Source organism: Podarcis erhardii (genome assembly GCF_964252035.2).
Source record: "Podarcis erhardii genome assembly, chromosome: 8".
NCBI classification, from domain to species: Eukaryota; Metazoa; Chordata; class Lepidosauria; order Squamata; family Lacertidae; genus Podarcis; species Podarcis erhardii.
In genome coordinates this window covers 21,424,081-21,446,922 of record NC_138499.1, presented here as the reverse complement: position 1 = coordinate 21,446,922, position 22,842 = coordinate 21,424,081, and the positions used below count along the sequence as shown (strand labels likewise).

The 22,842-nt window shown below is 39.7% G+C and overlaps 1 protein-coding gene across 9 annotated transcripts in view; it reads left to right on the top strand.

The window, feature by feature from the left end:
- Window positions 1-22,052, top strand: part of OXR1 (oxidation resistance 1) — a 198,270-nt gene extending 176,218 nt beyond the window's left edge. For 5 of the 9 annotated variants that reach the window (XM_081874127.1, XM_081874126.1, XM_081874128.1 and 2 more), the window contains 6 exons: window positions 8,688-8,768; window positions 14,145-14,267; window positions 15,351-15,503; window positions 17,545-17,640; window positions 18,563-18,636; window positions 20,109-22,052. In XM_081874127.1, coding sequence (XP_081730253.1) covers window positions 8,688-8,768; window positions 14,145-14,267; window positions 15,351-15,503; window positions 17,545-17,640; window positions 18,563-18,636; window positions 20,109-20,244 — 663 coding nt within the window. In that variant the 3' untranslated portion in view covers window positions 20,245-22,052. Of the gene's footprint in view, window positions 1-2,106; window positions 2,245-8,687; window positions 8,769-14,144; window positions 14,268-15,350; window positions 15,504-17,544; window positions 17,641-18,562; window positions 18,637-20,108 lie in introns of those variants that run through there. The other 4 variants (XM_081874129.1, XM_081874134.1, XM_081874132.1 and 1 more) reach the window with 3 other exon arrangements.
- The last annotated feature ends 790 nt before the right edge of the window (window positions 22,053-22,842 follow it).

Here is a 22,842-nt window from a genome sequence, read left to right as displayed (position 1 = left end):
CACAGGGAAGATGTGGTATAATGCAGGATGGCTCCCATAGGCAGTGTGGCATAACACAGAAATGGAGAGACAGACACCCCCCAACAACTTTATGCTTCACAAGGGAAGTCAGCTATGTCTTGCTTGACCTGGTTATGGGGAACACGCACACAGTGATGCTGTTGCTATCCAATAACAGCCTGTTTGCACCACATGCACCTTTCAGCTCTTTCTGTCATCCTTCCAATTTTGAATTCATTGTACAGATGATGCTTTCCAGTCAGGATTGTCTGACAGGAAGGTGATCAGGTTTTTCCATCTAATCTTCATCTACAAAGCCAGCAAAATACCTGCCAAGATGGGTGTGTAGAGGAAAAGCCTGTATATTGCAGGACCTCAGGCCAGCTAGTAAAGTCTATAACACTCTGCCTCTGAGGAACGATTGTGAAATGTAAGGGGTGTGTGGTAGACCAGAGCATAGCACGTCTTGTCTCTTCTCTCCACATGCAGGGAAAGGAGGAGAATATACATATTTTCCACGTAGCAACCAAAGCTAATTTATGTGAGTAGGTTTCATATGAAATAAAGAAATGTACCTAGGGAATTTGCTGTAGTGCAAAGGTTTGAGTTGTGTGGTGACTTAAATCCTTTGTTCACCTGTCTATATTTTTCACCCTGTCCAGCAATCTGGGGAAACCCCAGCTGCAGATGAAACGTACTGGGTGGCACCAAACAATTATTATTGTTGTTGTTGTTGTTGCCTATCTTTTGTTGTAAGGCCAAAATGCACTTCATTTCCGTGAACAAAGAACATGATACATTTTTTAAATAGGGTTTTGTATAAAATCTGTGCTGCTCATGTAAGAATTTTTTTATCGGTACAAATCTTGCTTGTGCCCCTTCAACAAGACATCTTTATAAACATTATTGTGATGTGGGAAGGTACACTTCCCATGCTGCGTAATTCTTTTTCGGGGCTTGTACAGGCATATTATCACTTTCTTCCTAGATGTTTAAGCTAGAGTAATGAGAACTCTGTGAAATTGCTACTTTGTGAAACATGTTTGTACTACAGTGGTACCTCGGGTTACATACGCTTCAGGTTACATATGCTTCAGGTTACAGACTAACCCAGAAATAGTACCTCAGGTTAAGAACTTTGCTTCAGGATGAGTACAGAAATCATGCTCCAGCAGCGCGGCGGCAGCAGGAGGCTCCATTAGCTAAAGTGGTGCTTCAGGTTAAGAACAGTTTCAGGTTAAGAACGGACCTCCGGAACGAATTAAGTACTTAATCCGAGGTACCACTGTACTATTATATGTCACTGCATACACAGACTGTATACTGCATATACAATCAGTATTCATGGGGTATACTGTGTGTGTCTGTGAGACTGAGTTACAGGGTGTGCTTAATATACATGTTTGTGTCTGTAATGCTTTACTTCTAGTCTCAGGTGCTCAAGGATCCCCCCCCCCTCAAAATATTTCAAAATGTTAATATTGATGGCACTGTTACTTCCATTTACACCTGAGAAACTTGGGGTTCAGGTTATCCCATGAGACACTGCCCAGTTGTCTACCTACATGCATAGAACTCCCTCTTTCCCTTTTGATACTTCTCAACTACACAATTGTATCAGACAGAACATCTGAGATGGTTGGCTAGCATACTTTCAGCAATGTGTGTTATTTAAAAGCATATTTTTCTGCAAAGATTTAAGTGCAAAATGTCGATCAAATTTCTTCCAGAAAAGTTGTGATTACAAAAAAGAACAAGTGTAGCTTATTAAAATTAGTTAACTGAAACAAATGGCAGTTTTCATTTTATGTAATTAATTGTGGGTTAACACTGTTCTTGAAGAGATGCAGTTCTGTTTTGACATAATTCTTACTAGATTCTAAAATACTGTTCTGTCTCTTTAAACTATTCAGCCTTTTGAGCACTTTAGTGCACTACAACCTCCCTTGAATATAGAAACATTCCTGTTGTTCATTCACCAGGCAAGACACACCCCAGTGGGTGCATACTATTCACCGATTAGCGTTCTGTCCTGTCAGTCAGTTGTCTGTGACTAGCACGTTATTCTGTCTTCTAGCAAGACTCTTCTGTGCCTGGAATTGAAAGCAGGTAGAGAGAATGTTGTGTGGAAATCCTCCTGTAAAGCTAAAATTGCTTTAATTTATTTTTCCAAGGGAAATGATTCGTTTCTGGTATGGCAAGAAAGGAAGAAAGCACCATTCAATGAAAAATAAATATACCCTGGTAATTCCTTTGAGAAATATTTTATTGATGTTTTGGCCGTCATTTTGATGATGATACCATGGCAAACTAGCAGTAGTTCCTGCTTTATTAATTCTAAGATTACCAGCAGAATTTTAGATAATTGTTGCCTTACAAAGATACTGTAATTCTAAACAGTGCAATATTTACTTAATAGTTGAACTTTGCAACCTGAGCATAATGCTTTAAAGTGATTTGGTTTAAACATAGGATGTAGCAATTTGTTGTAGGCATTGAGGGAAAATGCCTTTTAGGAAGTTTGTTATAGCAACTTGCTTGTTCTTGTGTATTTTAGCTAAAGATTATTTACAAACCATAGCATTAATCTAAAAATACGCATGTTTTCCAAATGTTAAATATGAAGTTTGAATAATTGTATCCCAAGACCTTGTATTGAATCTGAAATCCAGTGTGCAGAAGTTAGCTTATTTTTATTTTATCTTTATTTTATATGTTAGTATTTTGAAAATGACTCGTAGGAAGCAATTAGTGCTACTGAAGTTGTTGGGTTTTTTTAAATAAAATGGAGGATAGTCACTATGTGTCTGGCTTGTCACTGTAGCTCAGTGAGTCCCTTGTGTAACTGTCAGAAACAGGAAGCAAGGAACTGCATGTGGAATACTTGAGAGAAGTTCTGTAACCAAGTGCATCATAAAAGCATGGATTTTCTGCTTGTAGTTGCAAGGCTACTTTCTGCAGAACTTATTGTGACTTGTATAAACTAATTCGTCTTTCAGGAGGGAGGAGTATTTCCTCACAGTAAGCAGTTGCTAACTGGAATTGTACTTGGTGCCAAATTCTGTATTTCTATGTTTGTCATAATGGTATTTCATGATATACTGATTTAAGAATCTGAAATTGGAAAATGGGACTAATTAAGCCGGGGGGGGGGAACATATCACATTTTTTCTGTGTCTTGGTAATTGCATCAGTTTCGATCCTTTTTAGGATTTTTAGGCACTGTCATTTGCATTCTATTCTCTTTGTTTAGAGATAGACATAATATAATACATGTAATGTAATTGGAAATGAGGAATGGAAAATGGTGACTCATCTATGGGGAGAAACTTTGCATGCAGGTATAGAAATCATACTTTGACATTTTTTTTCTTGCTTGTACATCTATTTCTGAAATAAGATGTCTCCATTACCAAACATTTTGACACATAATTAAAGGTAAAGCTCCTTTAAGTCTTACATCAAGTTGAGGCCTGTCATCTCACTCTCACAATGCTCTAAAACCCAGAGTTTGTAAAATGTGAGTAGCGTCCTCAAAGCACTAAATATGTGAGATAGCACAATAAAGAGAAAGTGCTAGGGTGGGTATAAGAATGCTGCCTGGAATCCTTTACATAGCTGAGATGTTTCTCTGGATTTGCACAGGATGGTGGTAAAAAACTAAATTATTGCATTCAATTCTGAATGTATTTGTGTGGTGTCATTTGAGATTATTGCAGTGCAGCACCAGAACAGAGTTCTTTCTGTAGGCCTTCTGAAAGTTACCCTCCTTTAATCAAAAATTATTTTATTTAATTCTGAAGTAACTTGAAACAGCATTTTAGGGGTCTTGATTTTAAAATGTGTACCGTATTAGCTATTTTGAATCACTTTCCTTCTTTCTGTATTCTTTGTTAACTCTAATTGTTTTCACTGGTTGAGTACATCCTCATTTAACTCCTGGTACTTGAACACGGGTGGTGCTGTGGTCTAAGCCACTGAGCCTCTTGGGCTTGCTGATCAGAAGGTAGGCAGTTCGAATCTGCACGATGGGGTGAGCTTCCATTGCTCTGTTCCAGCTTCTGCTAACCTAGCAGTTTGAAAGTGCAAGTAGGTAAATAGGTACCACTGTGGTGGGAAGGTAAATGGTGTAAATGGTGTTTCCGTGTGCTCTGGCTTCTGTCATGGTGTTCCATTGTGTCAGAAGCGGTTTAGCCATGCTGGCCACATGACCTGGAAAGTTGTCTATAGACAAACGCTGGCTCACTCAGCCTAAAAAGTGAGATGAGTGCCGCACCCCATAGTCGCGTTTGACTGGACTCAACCATCCAGGGGTCATATACCTTTACCTTACCTGCTTGAACAGATCTGTAAAATGTTCACCGTGATTGCATAGATGATTGCATGAACTTTCCCAACCCCTTCTGCCCTTACATGTGACCATTTCTAACATGGATTAAAATGAAATTTGGTATGCTCTTAATTTCAGTTTGGGGATCCAGACTTCACCTGCCATTGTAACCATTTCCCCCAAAGGCTAGATGTGTGACATCTTGGATGAGGTTTTGACAACATGGTACCTGTGCAAATATGTGAAGAAGGTGAAGTACCCTGGAGAAATCTGGAGGGAGGAGAACTAGATTTTTTTCTGTGCCCCCTATTCCCTCCTCCAAAGCAAGGGAGCTAAATTCTTCCCTTGGATTTTTTCCTATTTTTCTGGAACTTCACATATCTACACCTGCAGGCTTGTGTGTATGTGTGCCAGTACCTCACAGTGCACAAGAGACTAGTTGCCTTTACTACTCAGTTCATACAAAACAAATTCCTTCCAGTAGCACCTTAAAGACCAACTAAGTCAGTTCTTGGTATGAGCTTTCGTGTGCATGCACACTTCTTCAGATACCACATGGTGTGCATGCACACGAAAGCTCATACCAAGAACTGACTTAGTTGGTCTTTAAGGTGCTACTGGAAGGAATTTGTTTTGTTTTGACTATGGCAGACCAACACGGCTACCTATCTGTAACTACTCAGTTCATGTTTGCACTGACTTGGTTTCTCCTACAATAAACACTTCCTCGAGCGTCTCCAGACTTCATTGAATGCAAGGATTGAGCACCCATCCTCCCTTCTATTCCTAGCAAAGGAGAAGTGCAAAGAGCTTAACCATTGTGAGCTAGCACAGTGGCGCCTACATATATGTCTTTTTATGAAGGGATACATGCTGTATTTATTTGGGATTATGTCGCTTTCTGTGGCAGCATATTGCATTATGTTATGGCCCATGGTTCAGCCATTTTGTGACTGGAACCCACAGCATCTTCTCAAAATTGCCCATGTTCCCACTGTCCAATAAAGCTTGGCAACCCTTGATAAAAAGGCTTAGAGTCCACTTTATCAGGTATATTGAGTGTTATCCTAAGTTGGCAGCTATGCACACACATGTTTGTGGAAGAGGAATAAGGATGGAGAGAAAATCTAAATTCAAAAAGTGCAGGCAGACAGTTGTGTGAAAGTTTTTTTAATATATGTTTTTTAAAGGTCACAACATTGACCTTTCCTAAAGCAATACTATAAGACATCCTGGCATGGGTGGGTTGTAGGGGGGTACAAATGCAGACAGCCACTATCTTGATTCAGGCCACAGCTAATAGAATTGAAGTTCCTTATTTATTTTTTTATTTCATTTATTAAATTTGTATACTGCCCTTCATACAAATATCATAGGGTAGTTCTCAACATAAAAATGAAAATAAGAGCACAAAATACATAATAAAACAAAAACAAGAATATCTCCCCGTCCCACAAACACATTTAAAAGGGCATAGAACATTATAGAGAAACTTTTTCCTGGCACCTAAATATATGTAATGAAGGCTCCAGGCAAGCCTCCTTGGGGAGAGCATTGCACAGATAAGCAACCTGGTCACCAAATTCTGCACCAGTGGAAGTTTCCGAACCATCTTCAGAGGCAGTCTTACAAATAACACATTGCAGTAATCTAACCTAGAGGTTACCAGAGCATAGAGAACAGAAGGGAGGCTATCCCTGTCCAGATTGGGGTGCAGCTGGGCCACCAGCCCAAGCTGATGGAGGGCTGTGCACCACTGAGGCCACCTGAACCTCAAACGACAGCAAAGAATCCATAAGTAACCCCAAGCTGTGTACCAGCTCCCTCAGAAAGGGGTGTAGCCCATGTAGGGGCAGGCAGCCTCCCATCCATCCAGTCTAGGGAACCACCCACAGACAATGCCTCAGCCTTACCTGGCTTGAGCTTCAGTTTGTTGGTTCTCATGCAGTCCATTAATGAGGCATTACAGTGGTTCAGCATATCTACTGCCACACCTACAGATGTAAAGGATAAGTAGAGCTGTGTGTCAGCAGAATATTGCTGACACCATACTGTTTCGGGTTTGTGAGAGGGTTTAATCACTGCCTAGGATGTTTGTAGAGAAACTGACAGAATACCATGTGGTCTCACCTGTAGCTCCCTGCTAAAACCATTCCAGTGTATCATGAGGAACAGGTGTTAATTAGGTTACCCATGCTTGTGTTATTAACACTGTTTTATGACTTAAGCATATATAAAGACCTATAACGTGATCCTGTGGTAAGCTTGCAAGCAGGAAATAGGCAATAGACCTTTTCTGTGGTTACCCAGATGCAGGCATTCAGAATCACGTTGCTGCCTCTGATCCTTGCAGGTAGCAAATACCTATGATCACTAGCAGCTGTTGAAAGCCTTACCTTCTGTAAATTCTTCAAATTTTGTTCTGTTTTTATTTAGCTTTTTAAAAGTTTTATTTTATTCTATGTAAATGCTTAGAGATTTTTATATTGTGCAGTATATAAATTTTGTAAATGAATCTCTGTAATTCTATTTTAAAGCTCCTAAATTGGTGCCCATCGCCACATCTCCTGGTAGCAAATTTTACCATTCAACTATGTACTCTGTGATAAAATATTTCACTTTGTCCTGCTTCTCCCACTGTTTAGCTTCATTATAGGTGAGAGAGTAATGCCTCCTCACTTTCTTTCTCTACAAGATGCATTATTTTATATTTCTGCTGTGTGCGTGCCACACAAACCTCCAAAGCCCCAAATGTTGTTACCTTTCCTTGTAGGGCAGTTGTTCATGCTAGTGCTTGCATGCCAGTGGTTGGAAGGTCCAGAGGCATAAGTAGGCAGAGCAAAAAGCGTGCATTTTTTTGGGGGGGGGGCGATTGGCCAGGGAGGCAGGAACATTACTTGCCTGTGATTGACCAGGATCACCCAGGCGATCTACCTGTCGGCCAGTTGGACACTGCTGCTGTATACAATAGGCTGCATTCCAGCCACACCCAAGCCAGAGGCTTACAAATATGCACCTTCTCAAGGTATTATCATAGTTCACAGATACATTCCAGTCAGGCGAAATTCTCTGGGGGGAGGGCATGGAGCAGGGCCAGTGAGGCATGTGGATGGCCTTGTGAGAGTCCTGAGGGCATGATAAGTACAGGGGCGTGTCTTTCAGCCCAGTCCTGAGATTGTTGTATCCAACAAAGTAGCTCCTTTAGTGCTAGGACTTGTGTCTGTGCAACTGGACTCCCACACGCCCACTAATCTGCTCCAGGGGGCTGGGGAAAACTTGAGAACAAATTTGCAGGAGGTCTGCAGGGAGGGGAAGTTCCATTGTGCAACTGGAAGTTCCTTTGTTAACAGAATGACTTTGTTGGATGCAGCCCAATTTGGGGTAATATTAATAGCATTAATGGCTTCTTTGGTCAACAGAAAATACAGAAATTAGATTAGTTTTCTTTCTTTCATGAAAACAAACAGTATTTTTAAAGAAGACTGTTTCTAGTATATTAGTAGTTGCTAATGTACTGCACCTGTAATCCACATGAATTCCCATAATCCAATCCTTGGTGTGAGATTCCAGAAACATCCTTAAAGTTGGATGGAGGCAACCAGCCTCCCTGGTACTATTGTGCAGTGGGATTGACACTGCAGTTAGTTGCTTTAAAATCTACAGCTGCTGTGTTATAATGAAGAAGAAAAAGTTAAGCTTATTGAGAGTTCTGGCTCGATTCCATCACTTTGGTTCTTTAAAAAAAATAAAAAATTCTATATATTCTATTTTATAGTTACATAATTGCTTACTCTTCTACAGACACAAATAGTTTTGTAAACCGTATCTCTGCATGCATTTTCACAATTAACATTAGGCAGTTTTATTACTTATAAGTAATCTGATATACTAGTGTTCTAAGAAGAATGCAAAACCATTGATGGCACTGCACTGTGGTCACTTAACATCTAAGCTGTTATAGGATATACTTGTTTTTCATCAGTCAGCATTGATGCCCAGCTAAAAAGGACAGGCAATATTTAAGAAAGGAAACTATTTAGTGATGTGTATGCCTACATACTATTTTATAAGATGTGCTTCTCCGATGAAAATATATCAGATTTCTGGTATTATTTTGTTGGGAACGTCTGTTGTTATATGTGTTCATTCTAAATTTGAAATGTGTCCGAGCATCACATCACTACAATGATAAACGTCTAATTACATTTTATTTCATTTATGTTTTGTTTTGTATGTTGCTTGTCCTTTTTTTTTTTTTACCTTGCCCAATGTCTCCATAATCTTGTCATTTATTTTCTTGCTCTTTATTTTTCTTTAACTATGAGTGGAATTATTGTCTTCCTGTCTCCATATTCAGGTAGTGTCAGTGGCTGAGTATCACCGCAGGATCGATGCTTTAAATAGTGAAGAACTGCGCACACTCTGCAGACGTCTCAAGGTGCTCTCTTAAGTAGTTAACCAGCCCTCATCCCGAGGCTAGAACTTCTTTCTCTGTAGTGTCCTTGATCAGACTAGTCTCATATTCATTGTGTTTGTTTTGGTTACAACACTGCAAGAACCCAGCAGAAAATTCATTCCTCATGAATTTGTCTCCCTATGTAGTGGTATGGCTGAATGCTATGACATTTGTGGCAAGTGGTTCACTTCTAGAGCTTAGCCAAACTTTTGCAACTTTCAATGTTCATATCAAAATTGTAATGCATGCAAATTTTGCATGCAAAATCTATTAAAATAAAGTGCTTTTTCACGTTTTGTCCAAATCCTGGATGCTAGTTACAGATCAGATAAAGCCAAAGGAAAGCTCCCCAAGGCAAGGCTGCTTTTAATGCTCATGGGAACTACATAGACCCTGAGCAAGCACATGGAACGCAGCTTGAGAATCTCTCTACTCTTCTGAGCAGAAGATGTGTGGTTACTGAAGACTGTTCAACCAGTTCCCGGCTCCCCTAAGCCAAACCTCATGCAGGATTCCTTTGTATGCTCTTGGTATGTTTTTCTCCATCCTCTGTGGCTGTAGACAAGGTTGGCAGGATCGCAATAAAGGAACTCTGTGTAAACTTTAGCTCTGGGTTGGGATAGCTTTCTAAGGTTCACTGTGGCCGAAGGGGTTGGCTGCACTGTACCATTGAATCTTAAAAATCAGCCCCTTTACGTTTTAGAATTCAGGACCTGGACAAAAAAACGGGGGTGAAATTTGGGGCTAGTAGGTGAAACCGTGCCATAAAATGGAGGCAATAACAGAAGTGAAAATAGAACCAAAAAGACTGTTTTGGCTCAGCTCTAATTATTTTATACCCAAGGGAATTGTCTATTTATTTTTTGAAGTTTTGCTCTCATTGCTGCACATCTTTTCTAGACTGCTGAGGACTTACTTCACAGCTTGGGATGGAAGTTTGCGTTGAATTAAGAGCATTTCAAAAGAGAATGCAAAGAGCTTGCTTTAGCCCCAATTCCCAACTGCAATATTAGTTGAACCCCCTTAAATGTTTGTGAAGGATCATCTTTATCATTGGCCACAAGTCAGAAAGCTTAAAAGAAGTGCCCTATGTATGGCTCAACACTTAAGAGGCTTGTTTTTCTCATACTTTGCACTGGCCAAATGGTACCCCTTGTCTTGAGTCAAAAGAACAAACTAGATGTACAATTTTATTCCCCTTTACTCCACTGCTTTAAGCTTCTTGGGTAACGCCAACTCTTTCTAAGTTTCTTGCCATCACTTTTGCATTCTCAGCAGATACACTTCTTTCCGCTTTGGCATATGTACACATGAAGATAGTTGTGTACATTGTTACTGAAAGCATATCTTTAAAACTGCACGAGCATTTTCTAAAGCTTGAAGAAATAAACCGTATTGAATATTATCAAATGAATAATAAAAGCTCTGATCCAGAGCTTGGCTAAGCATTTGGATTTTAAGCCTCTATAATGCCATTCACTTCAGTCTGAGTAAATCAGTATAAATCCAAATATGTTTCAACTTAACTGAGATATGGACTGAACTGAAAGGGTTTTTTAAAATCTTTGTCTTTCTGGCTCATATTTACAATTGGCTAAATGTGGAAGAAAATGCTTTCATTGCTTTCCTAATTCTGCTTACCAGAAAAGCTAATGTTTCAAGTGGTGCCTTATTGACCTATTTTATGCTATCTAGCAATGAGCTAAGAGTCCCGATAATGTGAGTGAAGGATACTTTTTCTGCTTTGGGATAATGTCTTTAATAGGTTCAATGTTCCAAAAGATAGCCTCTTATAATTGCGGATATAATTCAGTATGGGGAAAGAATAGATGGGGGAACCAACATTTTATTATATTCCTATGGGTAAAAATGTCACTTGGTCGGTTCAGCAAAATACCTGTTTGCATATGAATTATTTGCTAACTTTGGATGCTGAATTGCTTGTACTTTTCAGATATTTGTATTCATATTTCAGAATACGATCAGTAGATAAACTTGGCTTTTGTACAATAGCTATTTGCACAATAACTGGAAATATATAAATAGTAAACGCCGTTCCGTGTGCTGCTCTGGTGCCGGTTCGCCGGAGCAGCTTCGTCACGCTGGTCACATGTCTACGGACAGCGCTGGCTCCTGGCCTCTAGAGTGAGATGAGCGCACAGCCCTAGAGTCTGTCAAGACTGGCCCGTACGGGCAGGGGTACCTTTACCTTTACCTTTACGTATATAAATAGCACCTGCCACTATACAATAGGAAGGAGAGCTAAAATAATGCTTGATAAACTTTGTTTCCTTCTCCAAAGAGAAATTGTGGCACAGGAGTACTCCTTAAACACAGTCAAGGGATAGGATGGGCTTCAGGACTGCAAATTCTCTCTTAATTGTAATGAAACATTTTGCCAGCAGCATCACTGGTTAACATTTTTGAGACAAATGCACCACATCCTGCAACTATACTATAACTTTCTCTAGTTTGTAACTAATGTGTATGTTTGGATTCGTTTTTGTTTTGTGTGATAATACTTCTTTCTTAGAAGAAGTGGGAAAACGTTTACATGGAATGGGTATTTAACATTTTCGCTCAACTCGTTAACCACAAACTATAGCCAAGAACAAACCTTGTGGTTAGCCAGGAGAGGTACAACTCATGGTCAGCGAGGAGAGAGCTTAACCTGAGTTTGGATAACATGTTAAGCCCAACCATTTTTTTATTTTACATGTCAACATCTGCAGATTCTGCTATACAAAGATTGCAAGAATAATAAAAAAAAGACCAGGAAGGAGATAAAAGAGCCATGCACTCAGTAAACTGCATAGCTCAGTATGCTTGGGTTGCTTATGTGTTAAAGAATATCTCTGACTTTTTTGTTCCTTTTCCTTGAATTGAGGAGGTTTGTTTAGGGAGGGTTTCTAACAGAGTTTTTTTTTAATGTAAAATCAAAAGTAGAGACAAAAAAGAAAACCCAAACAAAGTTACAAAACATAGGAGCAGTACAGATTTATTTTACAAACAAACAAACAGAGAGCAGGTAATGGGAAAAAAAATAAAAGGAGCAAGACACATCATGATCACCAAACTTGGCAATTGGGTGGCGAAGATTTGACATGAAAGAAATGAAATCCCACCAAACTGCATAGGAATGTTCTTGGTTTTCCTTATCCTTTGAAACATGTTTGTGAGTTATTTTCTCTGAAATATTGTTGTACCACAAGGAGAGATTTTAAAGTCCTATAGTGTCTTTCATTTCTGAGCCACAGAAGTTCTCACTGCAGCCAGCTGCCACGTAATTCCTTAGGTCATCCCACAAGTTCAAAAGGGCATTGTGGGAAAACATGGATAGGACATTTAATAATAATTACTACTAATAATAAATCTTTAAAATCTCGGTCCAAAATTTGGATGCCAGAGGGCATTCCCACCCATAAATGGAGTTTCGAAAGATAGATGTGTTTCAGAAAATAATTGTGTTTTACACACACACACACACACCCCACATACATACATACATAATGGTTCTGTAGGGATGCCAACTTAAATGAAATATTGCGGGGGCCCAGGTAAGCCCCTCCCCACATAGTCGATCACATGACACTGTGCATGCACACCATTTGAATAGCAATGCCCAGCCCCCTCAAATATTTTTTTGCGGGGACCGAAGCTCCCACAGCCCCTAGGATTTGGCTATAGCAACTTATATGATCATATGTAAATGGCAACAGGAATGTGTTCAGGAAGGTAGAGAAAGTCTATTTAAAGAAATCTTGAGCTGTACTACAAAGCGAGCTGATGTTTCTTGCTTACCGTAGATTCCGGGGTATAAGGTGACTTTTTAACCCCGTAAAAGAGGTTAAAAAGTCGGGGGTCACCTTATACGCCAGGTATAAGGTAGGCGGGCTCCATGCTTAGGAAGCAGCAGTGGGCAGGCTCAGCTCCACACCGGGCGGCTTTCTCCCAGTGCGGAGCTGAGCCCGCCCCCATTGCTGCTTCGGAAGCAGCTGCAGCGAACCGGCAGGCTCAGCTCCATGCTGGGTGGCTTTCTCCCGGCGCGGAGCTGCCCAGTGTATTAGGCGACTGGGCATATTAGACGACCCCCCCCAAATTGCAGCTGCATCACTATCCCTGTAGCCCATGCTTTGCATGAAATCTTTTCCCACCCTGCGGTTCTAAAGCTGTTTGGTAGATGTCCATTTTCTTGTTTCGGGATCTGCCACAGGAATGTGTAATTCTGCCCTATGTAAGTACACTGTGCCAATCAGTAAGGTGACATTTCCAAAAGAGAGAATAAACTCCTTTTTTACTAAATTCACCAAAATTAGAATGGAAGCTTTTTGGTGTGCATTTATGTACTTAATCTGAGCACTGGAATGCACTCATCATATTTTGTTCTGATGTACAATATCCAGAAATCAAGCTCGGGACACAAACAACAATTTTGCTTATTTCCAACAGAAGTTGGCTATGCACAACACTTACTGACTGATACTCCTCCCTAAGATGTTTTTCGGCTTTTAAAAATAGTTGTCTTAAAGTGGCAAACATTATGCTGTGCTTAAAGGGGGGGGGGGGCAGGTGGCCCAGTCAAGGCATTGCAGGGAGAAATACAGGTGTATTTATCAGCATTTGAATCACTGATGAGTACATTTGTCATTTGCATTTCATCAGTGGGAAGAAGCTGCTTGCTACTTGGGGTGGATGGTGAAGTGTACTGTGGCTCCTGTTTGGGGGTCAGTTTCTATGCATCCTTTAAATGTAAACACAAATTAATATAGTATTAACTAGAAAAATATTAATAGATCACCCCCCCCTTTTTAAGAGCCTGGCTAAACTTGATGGTTGATTATTTTTGTGTTGGGTTATCTTAAATCGCAGAAAGCTGGAGATTGGGGAGGTCCAATTTAAACAGCAAAATAGTCTCCTCCCAGTGTGGTTTTCTCCCAATTGGGCTAGCATGGGCCTTCACCTACCTACCTACCTACCTACCTACCTACCTTCCTTCCTTTCTTTCTTTCTTTCTTTCTTTCTTTCTTTCTTTCTTTCTTTGAATGATGGGACTGGTGCAGACAATAATTTGCTGCCATCTGTCACATTTGGCCCTGTGCCATGCCAGTTGAAAATATTCTGCAAGCGGTTAAAAACTTTTATTTCAAATATTACAGAAGATATGTGATGAGGGAAAAAGCCAGAAGCTATTTTAATATGTCATTCAATGTACTGTATACTGGAGCATGCTGTGGCTATCTTACAATAGGGAAGAGTATAGTTGTATAGGCCTTGAAAGCTTTAACAAGTGTTTTCAGATTTTCAGATATGTTGCATGGTATTTTGAATGCTTATTTAATTTTTCCTCCATCTTTGCAGATCACCACAAGGGAAGATACACCTTCAACACAGGGAACGATAAAGGCGACCCTGGAGCCTGAGGCATTTCGGCCAAATCTTAATGACCCCAGTGAATTGTTACAAGCGGAGCAAATTGAAAAGGTATGAAATAAGAAAGGTATGCCGGTCCTCAAAATGATAGCTATGACATTTTATTCAACATTGCTGTAAAAAGCTGAAGTGTTGAAGTAAATATTGCACCACTTCTCCTGAAGATGCTGGTATAAACAAGTTACCAAAAATCAATTAAGCATAAAAGGAGGAAATTGTTCATGTGATTGGTTTATTGAAGTAATACTGCAAAATACTGGCTGGCTCCTGGCTCCAAAATACTTCTGGTAAGGTTCAAAACTAGTTAAGTTAGTTCTAGTCTATAATTCATATTTGTGCTCCTTCTCTCTGTATAATAATTATATGAATAATCCACTTATGGTGGACTAGAAATTATATGTACTGTATCTGGTTGTTAATCCAGGATAAGATGTTCCTTAACCGAGGATGAGGGGAGGGTACTATTTATTATGGCTATATCTTACCTCCAGCATCAGAGGTGGTGGAGAGCACAGGTGTTGTTGGCCTCCTGTCCAGCTTTTGTGCTTTCCATGGGCATCTGTTTGGTCACTGTGAAAACATGAGGTGATCGTGACTGACCATGACTTATCAGTAACTGGGTGCCATGGGAATGTGTCCCACAAATTACAGTATGTCTAGATGGTTCAGCAAGTAATAGAAAATGAAAGGTGAAGTTCTGATCTTTACCGTATCCTGTTTGAGACCTGTATTAGTTTACAAAACATCTGCTGGACATTCAGCGAAACAATTTAGATCCCGTGAATTGTTTCTGATGTGGGCAAGACAGATTGTCCATTGTGCCTAACAGCCCAATCCTAAATGCTTTTAGTTGGAAGTAAATCCCTGTGACTTCAGCTCAAGCAATTAACTTTAAAAATACAGCTTGTCCCATTTGTTGTTGTTGGTTTGAAATTAAATATTACGACTATTTTGTGTAAAGCAGTTTTAAGTGTTGGACTTGGAGTAATGAAATACAGAAGTCTAGCAGAAGGAAGATAGGTCATATGTGTCTGAATTGTCTCATCCTAAAGATTTATTATTATTATTATTTTAAAATAATTAATCCAGTATATTCAGTATGCATGCATTATTTGCATCTGTGTTTTTTATTAGCTCACAAAACATCTTCCACCACGAACTATTGGGTATCCATGGACCCTTGTCTACAGTACTGCAAAGCATGGCATGAGCTTGAAGACCCTGTACAGAACCATGATGGGGCTGGACACACCAGTACTAATGGTAATCAAAGACAGTGATGGACAGGTAAGGAAACAATGAACACTATTCTTCCCCTCTCTCCCCAATCAAACAAACCCCAAAGTTTAAAACCTCTTAAATTAACCATCGTATAGCCTAGCTACATTTTACACTATTCACAGGAGAGGAGCAATGAGCCAGTGCTGAGTATTGTTTCTCTGCTTAACTTTAATGGAGCAGGGGGCTGGAGAAAAGTAGGCAGAAGCTGTTGCTTGCGTGTGTTTCTGCAATCCTTTCTATCTTCTTTTTCCTGTCTCTGGAGAAACTTCAGAGGTCTCAACAGGCAGAGGCTGGCTTACATGTGACTACTCTAGATAGGAGGAATATGACATATAGCAAGGTTTTTTTTGTTATTGGGGTCCTGTGGCCCTTTAAAGGCTGGCACATTTATTGTGCTGTAGGAAGTAGTATTTTGTCTATGAAAGTACTTAGGTGTCTATTTCATCTGCCACAATTTTTTAAAACAAATTTAGGGTGCTAAAATAGAAGACTCTTGTATTACAACCACATAGAGCCCCAAACCTTAAGACCTGAGTGCATATTGTATCTATATACAGTGGTACCTCAGGTTACATACGCTTCAGGTTACAGACTCCACTAATCCAGAAATAGTACCTCGGGTTAAGAACTTTGCTTCAGGATGAGGACAGAAATCGTGCTCTGGCGGCAGTGGGAGGCCCCATTAGCTAAAGTGGTGTTTCAGGTTAAGAACAGTTTCAGGTTAAGAATGAACCTCCGGAACGAATTAAGTACTTAACTCGAGGTACCACTGTAGTGGCTTTTTAATTTGCCATAGCACATGGCTTGGCCATTTGCAGCAAAATATCAGAACTAACTTTACTAATGTCACTAGGTTTTATTTTTTCCTGATTTGGAAATACAGATCTCTGTGGTTCATAATGCTCTTCTCAAGCACAAGGTGAATGTTGGGCTCTAAAAGCACTACTCCACCTCTAATTTCAGTCCATCTGGAAAAACACAAAGGTGTGCTATGATTACTGCTTCTGCTTTCCTTCATTCTCCTGAGAAGAGTTATACAGGGCCACAGGAGATAGATAGCACCCCAGAGTTGCATTTTATGGTGCTGTGTTTTGGCAGCTGCACATTTCTTGCTCTGAGCCAATAAAACAGCAGCAAGTCTTGTACTGTAGCAGAATAGGAAAGCAGAGGTAGTGAGGTGGAGGAGGAAGGGTGGAGCTCAGTTGAGCAGGATAAGGCTCAAGATTGTTCTATTGGGTTTTCAGGAAACTGATTTGCTTGTATAAGAGGCACACTGAATCAGCATGCCTGCTGAAAGCAAGCTAAATTAGTTGCAGTGATCCTACTCTGATAACTGCAGTCCCAAATTGGCTAATCATCATAGACATTAACAATGGCAGTCAGTCACTGCTATTATTTTTACTTTATGTTATTTTTTGCATCAATAAGTACCTCTTTTTGTGTTTCCTGAGTTGATTATCTAGTTCCTAAGCAAGCTGCCATCCGGAATTGCCTTGGAAAAATAGTTACATTAAATACCTTCCTGAAGATAATTAATATTAGCTCAGCATTGTAAGTAAGGAGAAGTACCGTATTTTTCACCCTATAGGACGCACCGTCCCATAAGGCGCACCTAGTTTTTTTTTGGGGGGGGAAATAAATAAAGGGGAAAAATTTTGTCGTCCCCCCCCCCCCCGGCGGGCTCCCGCGCCTTGCGGAGAGCTGCGCCAAGTCTGGGCACGCTGAGCTCAGCGCGCGCAGGCTTCAGCATGCAGGCAACTCTGCGAGCTGGCACCGACCCCTCTCACTCTCCAGGCTTCAGCGAAAGCCTGCATTTGCCCCATAGGTCGCACACACATTTCCCCTTCATTTTTGGAGGGGAAAAATTGCGTCCTATAGGGCAAAAAATACGGTGAATTCATTCAATCTGAAGAGAAATTAGTGGAGGGATCTAATTTAATCTGGACATGAAGAAAGAACGTATCAGAGTTCTAATTGTACTGCTTACAGATATATTAAGGAAAGAAACCTAATGAACACCAGGTCATTTTAATTATTATTTTTCTAGATCTTTGGGGCACTAGCTTCCGAACCCTTTAAAGTGAGTGATGGTTTTTATGGCACTGGAGAAACCTTTCTTTTTACTTTTTGTCCAGATTTTGAGGTAAGGACGAAAAGAGGTTGGTTGATACAATACGGCATAATTAACATGTGAATTTTATGCTTTTGTTGATACTCATCTTAAAAGCCCCCTTCAGAGAATATGTAAAGTTCTTGTCAGCTTTCTATAACTTCTCCTTTTGATTGTAATTTTAATGTTTTGCTTTATTTGTCTGTGGACTTTGCTCTAATAAAGCAGTTCTTTAAAAAATTGCCCTAAGAAGGAATGTCATTGAACTGCAAGATGATTATGTGTCATCTTAAAATAAGATGAACCTGGTGTGAGTGTGCATATAATATTCTATACTAATAATTGACTTCAGTTATTGCCCATAAGCCCCTGAATGACTTGGAAGGGAATTATTACTTAAAGGACCTTAAGATCTAGCTCAGAGGGTCTGCTTCAGTGAGCATATGTAACAGTGACTTCTCAGTTATGAAATTCATTTTCTGTAGAGGACTTAAACATGCTCTGTGGCCATAGAATGCCAAATTTCAGTGTGGCATTCAGCTAAGTTTTACTTAGAATTGACCCACTGAAATTAACCAATGTGACAAGTTATGTCTGTTAATTTTTATGGGTTTACTATGAATACATCTGAAAACCTGTCTCTTTTGAGGAAAGATCAAGAAACAAACCTGGTAAGGGTGCATAATAGACTCATAGATAGAAGGGTTCCTGAGGGTCATCTAGTCCAACCCCCTGCAATGCAGGAATAGTATATCCAAGAAGAAGGCATAGGAGGCTCATGCTGCAACATTTTGTAGCAGGTCCTGCTTATAAAGCATTATCCATAGCACTCTCTGAAACAAAAACCATTGACATTGCTTTACTTCCCTCCCACCCCCGGCCATTTTTTCCCTGGAGTAGTAATTTCACATAATCACTGTGTCTGGCTGTTGTTTTTTCATTCTTTTAACATTAGACTTTCACGTGGACTGGGGACAATATGTTCTTTCTTAAAGGCGACATGGATGCCCTAGCTTTTGGTGGCGGAGGGTGAGTGATGAATTTATTTATTTTCTTACTAAGGATTGGTTTTTATGGTGGGTTCCCCCTCCACCAGATAAACCCCTCAGATACAGAAGTGGTATGCTGTTAACTATATTGAACCTTGTAGCTATGATACTTGAATAATAAAACATTACTTTGAAGGAATTATGCAGTCCTGATTATAAATGCAGCTCTTACAGCCTTTTTTCATATATATACTCACTTTGAAGTGGTCTTCTTAAGACACTGTACCATTTCTCCTCTTCTATCTGCTTCTAGACATCTTAATGCTTTTGCTTCTTGATAAATCTATACACTTACCAGTGTTTGCAAATATAATTTTTTGGGTCACATCCAAGAATTAATCCCCTTTGTTCATGGCCATGATGACTTCTTTTACATTAAATATTGTTTCCGAGCTATCATTTCCTATAGTATTTCCTTCTCTCTCCCGTATAACCTTCATTCACAGTTTCAGTTGAAATGGAATATTCCCTTCATATGAACAGAATGTCCAAGGGCAGCGAGATATGGAGAGAAGAGTGGGAGGTGAAGCAATGTAGAGAGAATAGCTCTAAGGCAGGAATCTGATGCTGTGGGAGTGCAGTTCCCATCATCCCTGACATTTGCAGCTGTTGAGAGTTGAACCCCCCCCCCCAAAAAAATAGCATTTGGAGGGTCACCAGTTCCCTATTGCACTGCCTTCTGCAATCTGGTGCCCTCCAGATGTTAGATTTAGTGCAGGTATAGCATAACGGCTAGCACACTGAGCTGTGAATTCAAAACTGTGCATTTCAAACATTTGGAACTTTCAATGTAGCCTAAGGTGAGCCACTATTGCTTCAGCTTCATTCCTTGTGCAACACAGGAGAGATGAATACTGACCTGTCTCACAGGGTTGTTCTAATGATTGCCAGAAGATTGTGTGTGAAACACATTGAACACATATAAATTCTATGTGGTGTTTGCAGATTAATAGTGATGTGCTGATCCATCTTCATGCGAGCTCCCAAGTTTGATTTTTTTTTCTGCCCCGGGCCTCTCATCTTCTGCCAAATTCTCTGAACCTTTCCCTCAGGTGTTTCAGTGTTGGATGAATACAAGGAAGACTGGATTCATGTTTTATTAGATCAAAAACTACTTAGTGAGGGACCAGGTTGCATTTCTGTTCTGTGCTCTGCAGGTGCCAAACTTCAGTAGTGTGTGTAACTAAATAGGTGTAACTAAACAGTCAAAATCTTAATGCTAACTGATTAGTCTCTGTTCACCCTTCAGTTAAAAGGGATGCAGAAATATTTATGGCAAGGAAAGAATTCCTAGCAAAATGCGCTGGTTTCAAATGCAGTTGCAATTGTGTTCAGGGATGGAAAAGAAATGGAACATGCCTGTTGTTCTTGAGTTCTAATCATGTATGTGTTAATTTATGTAAGGAGGGTGGCTTCCTACTGTGGAGAAATAATTCTTTTTCCATATTCCAGGGGTGAATTTGCACTTTGGCTCGATGGCGATCTCTACCATGGAAGAAGTCATTCTTGCAAAACATTTGGGAATCGCATTCTTTCTAAGAAAGAAGATTTCATTATTCAAGACATTGAAATTTGGGGCTTTGAATAAAATATAAACTGCTACTACAAAAGGTTGTCCCAAACCTGAAATGGATCAGTGCAGCTCAAAAAGCCCTTGAAGCAATATAATGCAGCAATGCCTTTCAAAATTCTCTGCATGGCCATCTAAATACCTTTACATAAAACATTATTTAGGTTATTTTTAATCAGCCTGCTATATTTTTGAAGGATGTAGCTCTCATAAGTCATAATTGGAGTTTTTACTTTGTAGGGGAAGGTAGGTCTCTCTTGTCATGTGGCTTGTCATCCCTGGGTTTCCCCCTCCCCTATCCCCACTACTCCAAAGCTTTCTTATACTCTTTTGGGCTATTTCATTGAGAAAACATTTATTTATACAAACTGTAGTGAAACATGCCCCTATTGGTCTAAATAAGAGAGAAATGGAGATTCTGAAATTTTTGACAGTGATCAGTCTGGGCCATTTTTTTTTTTTTTTTAACCATTCAGATGGTGCCACTTACTAGACAAAGTATTCATCCACATTCAACGGTGTCATTTCCTTTCATGCGTAGAGAATTCATGTCTGTTGTATTTAACAGTAAAAATGTAGCTGCCCTTATTGATTGTATTGAAGTATTTTGCACAAGCTGTTCATGATCTGCAGGATTGGGACAAATGTTGGGTAACGATTGAGCTACATGGTCAAGAGAAACAAAATACCAATGCTCAGTTGGACAAAGTGAGCGTATTGCAGTGGAGAAGTCATAGCTATAGCAGGGGCATTATATGTTCTAAGACTATGAAACAGATGCATTTTCCCCCAAACAGCATAAAGTGTCAGATATATAGATATATATACTGTTTTATAGTTTTTCTGTTGTAGCTTTGTAGCACATCGTCTCCAAGACTTGCTCCTGTCCAAAAAAAAGAGAAAAAATATAGGTGTGGTGTTCTCTCTTTTTCCTTTTGAGTGGATCTATGTTGTAAACTGCAGTTAGCACCAGCTCTGATTCAATGAGGTAATGTACTCTAGGTAGACATTGTAACCCAGTAGACTTGTAATATGCAAACTTTACTGTTCCGTGACCTCAAAACGAAAAACAAGACAGGCTAAAATACAGTTAATCAGTAGCTCTCGTTCACTTTTGTAGGAGAACCGAAAAGCCATTGTGGCAATAATCGCTCGACAACAGTTTGTTTCAAAGCTTATATTCTATGTTTATGCAAAAGCAAAAATTGAAAAAAAAAAAAAAGCTGTTAAGTGTGACAGTGAATGATTTTGTGCTGAAATCTCAGCTGTTCCAGATGAACATTGTATATATTTCTTTGTAAATTAATGTTTAAAAGTAGTTTTTGTTATTTTAGAGAGAGAGAGAGAAAGTGTTGATTGACGGGTTGCTTCTAGCACTTTAAATTATTCTAGAAATGGAATAAGAAGCCAAAGGGTTTGGCTTAAATCATTAGCTGTAGTTGTATTGTATGTCGCTAATATAAAGTTCTTTCAGAAGTTCAAACACTTATCGGAAGGATGTTTACTGCTGTGGTAACGGGAAAGGGGGTGTTCTATCTCTACAATATGCTCATGCTTAATACAACTAAACATACAGGGCATCGTTTTCTGTCTCAATGTATAGCTCTTTACTCCTGTTAGAACATAGTACAATATATGTAGATTAAATGTTTACAAATGAAACTGTAAATAAATTAAATGGCTTTTTCTCCCCTTTGGTCTTCCACAGCAGTATTATTGTCTTTGTGGGTTTAAGACTAACTATAAACAATCCTGTAATGGATTTTAAGTACTATAAGGTCATACTGATATAGAGCAAATAAATCTTAAGTACATGTAACATGAAACCTGAGTTGGGACTTTATTTAGACACACACATTCCCTGAAGGAAAGAAGGAATTGTTACCGGTATGGTTTCAATTTGGATGGGGGACCGCATGTTGGGATTCCTGCATTTTGCAGGGGGTTGGACTGCATGACCCTCAGGATCCCTTCCAACCCTACAATTCGTATGATTCTACCTCTTATTTCCAGTTGTCAGAGTGTGAATGCTGGAGCTCAGTAGCAGAAAGACAGCACCATCCGTGCACAAGATGGAGGTTTGAGCAGACTTGGGAGGATCCCAAGCTTTGCAGAAATAAAAATTTAAACCCCTTACTCCCCAAAATCCCCAAGACACCCAGTGAGGACTGAGAATGTTCAGTGGCCGCATTCATGGATGATGAACTGAAAATAGGTTGGAATGGCTATTTGGGGGCATTGTCTAGGAATATTCCACATTGCAATATTTCCTTCCAGGCCCCTCTTGTATTTTATTTACCAGTAGTTCCATGCTTCAAATTCTTAACCTTGTCAATGGTTGGAATCAAATGGGAGGGAGGGGCAGGACACATGGTCCAAATTTTTGTCGTCATGAGATTTGAATTGCATTGTGTTTCAGCTGCTCTCTCTGACACCCATGTGTTTATTCTACCAATATTTGGGGACAATTTCATCCATATTGTGAGAACTGAGAAGCAGTGTGTGGTATTCAGTTAAGTTTTACTCAGAGTAGACCCATTTAAACTAATGACCATGACTAGGGTCCATTAAACCCAGTAGGGCTACTCTCAGTGAAACTTAATTGAATGCCACCCC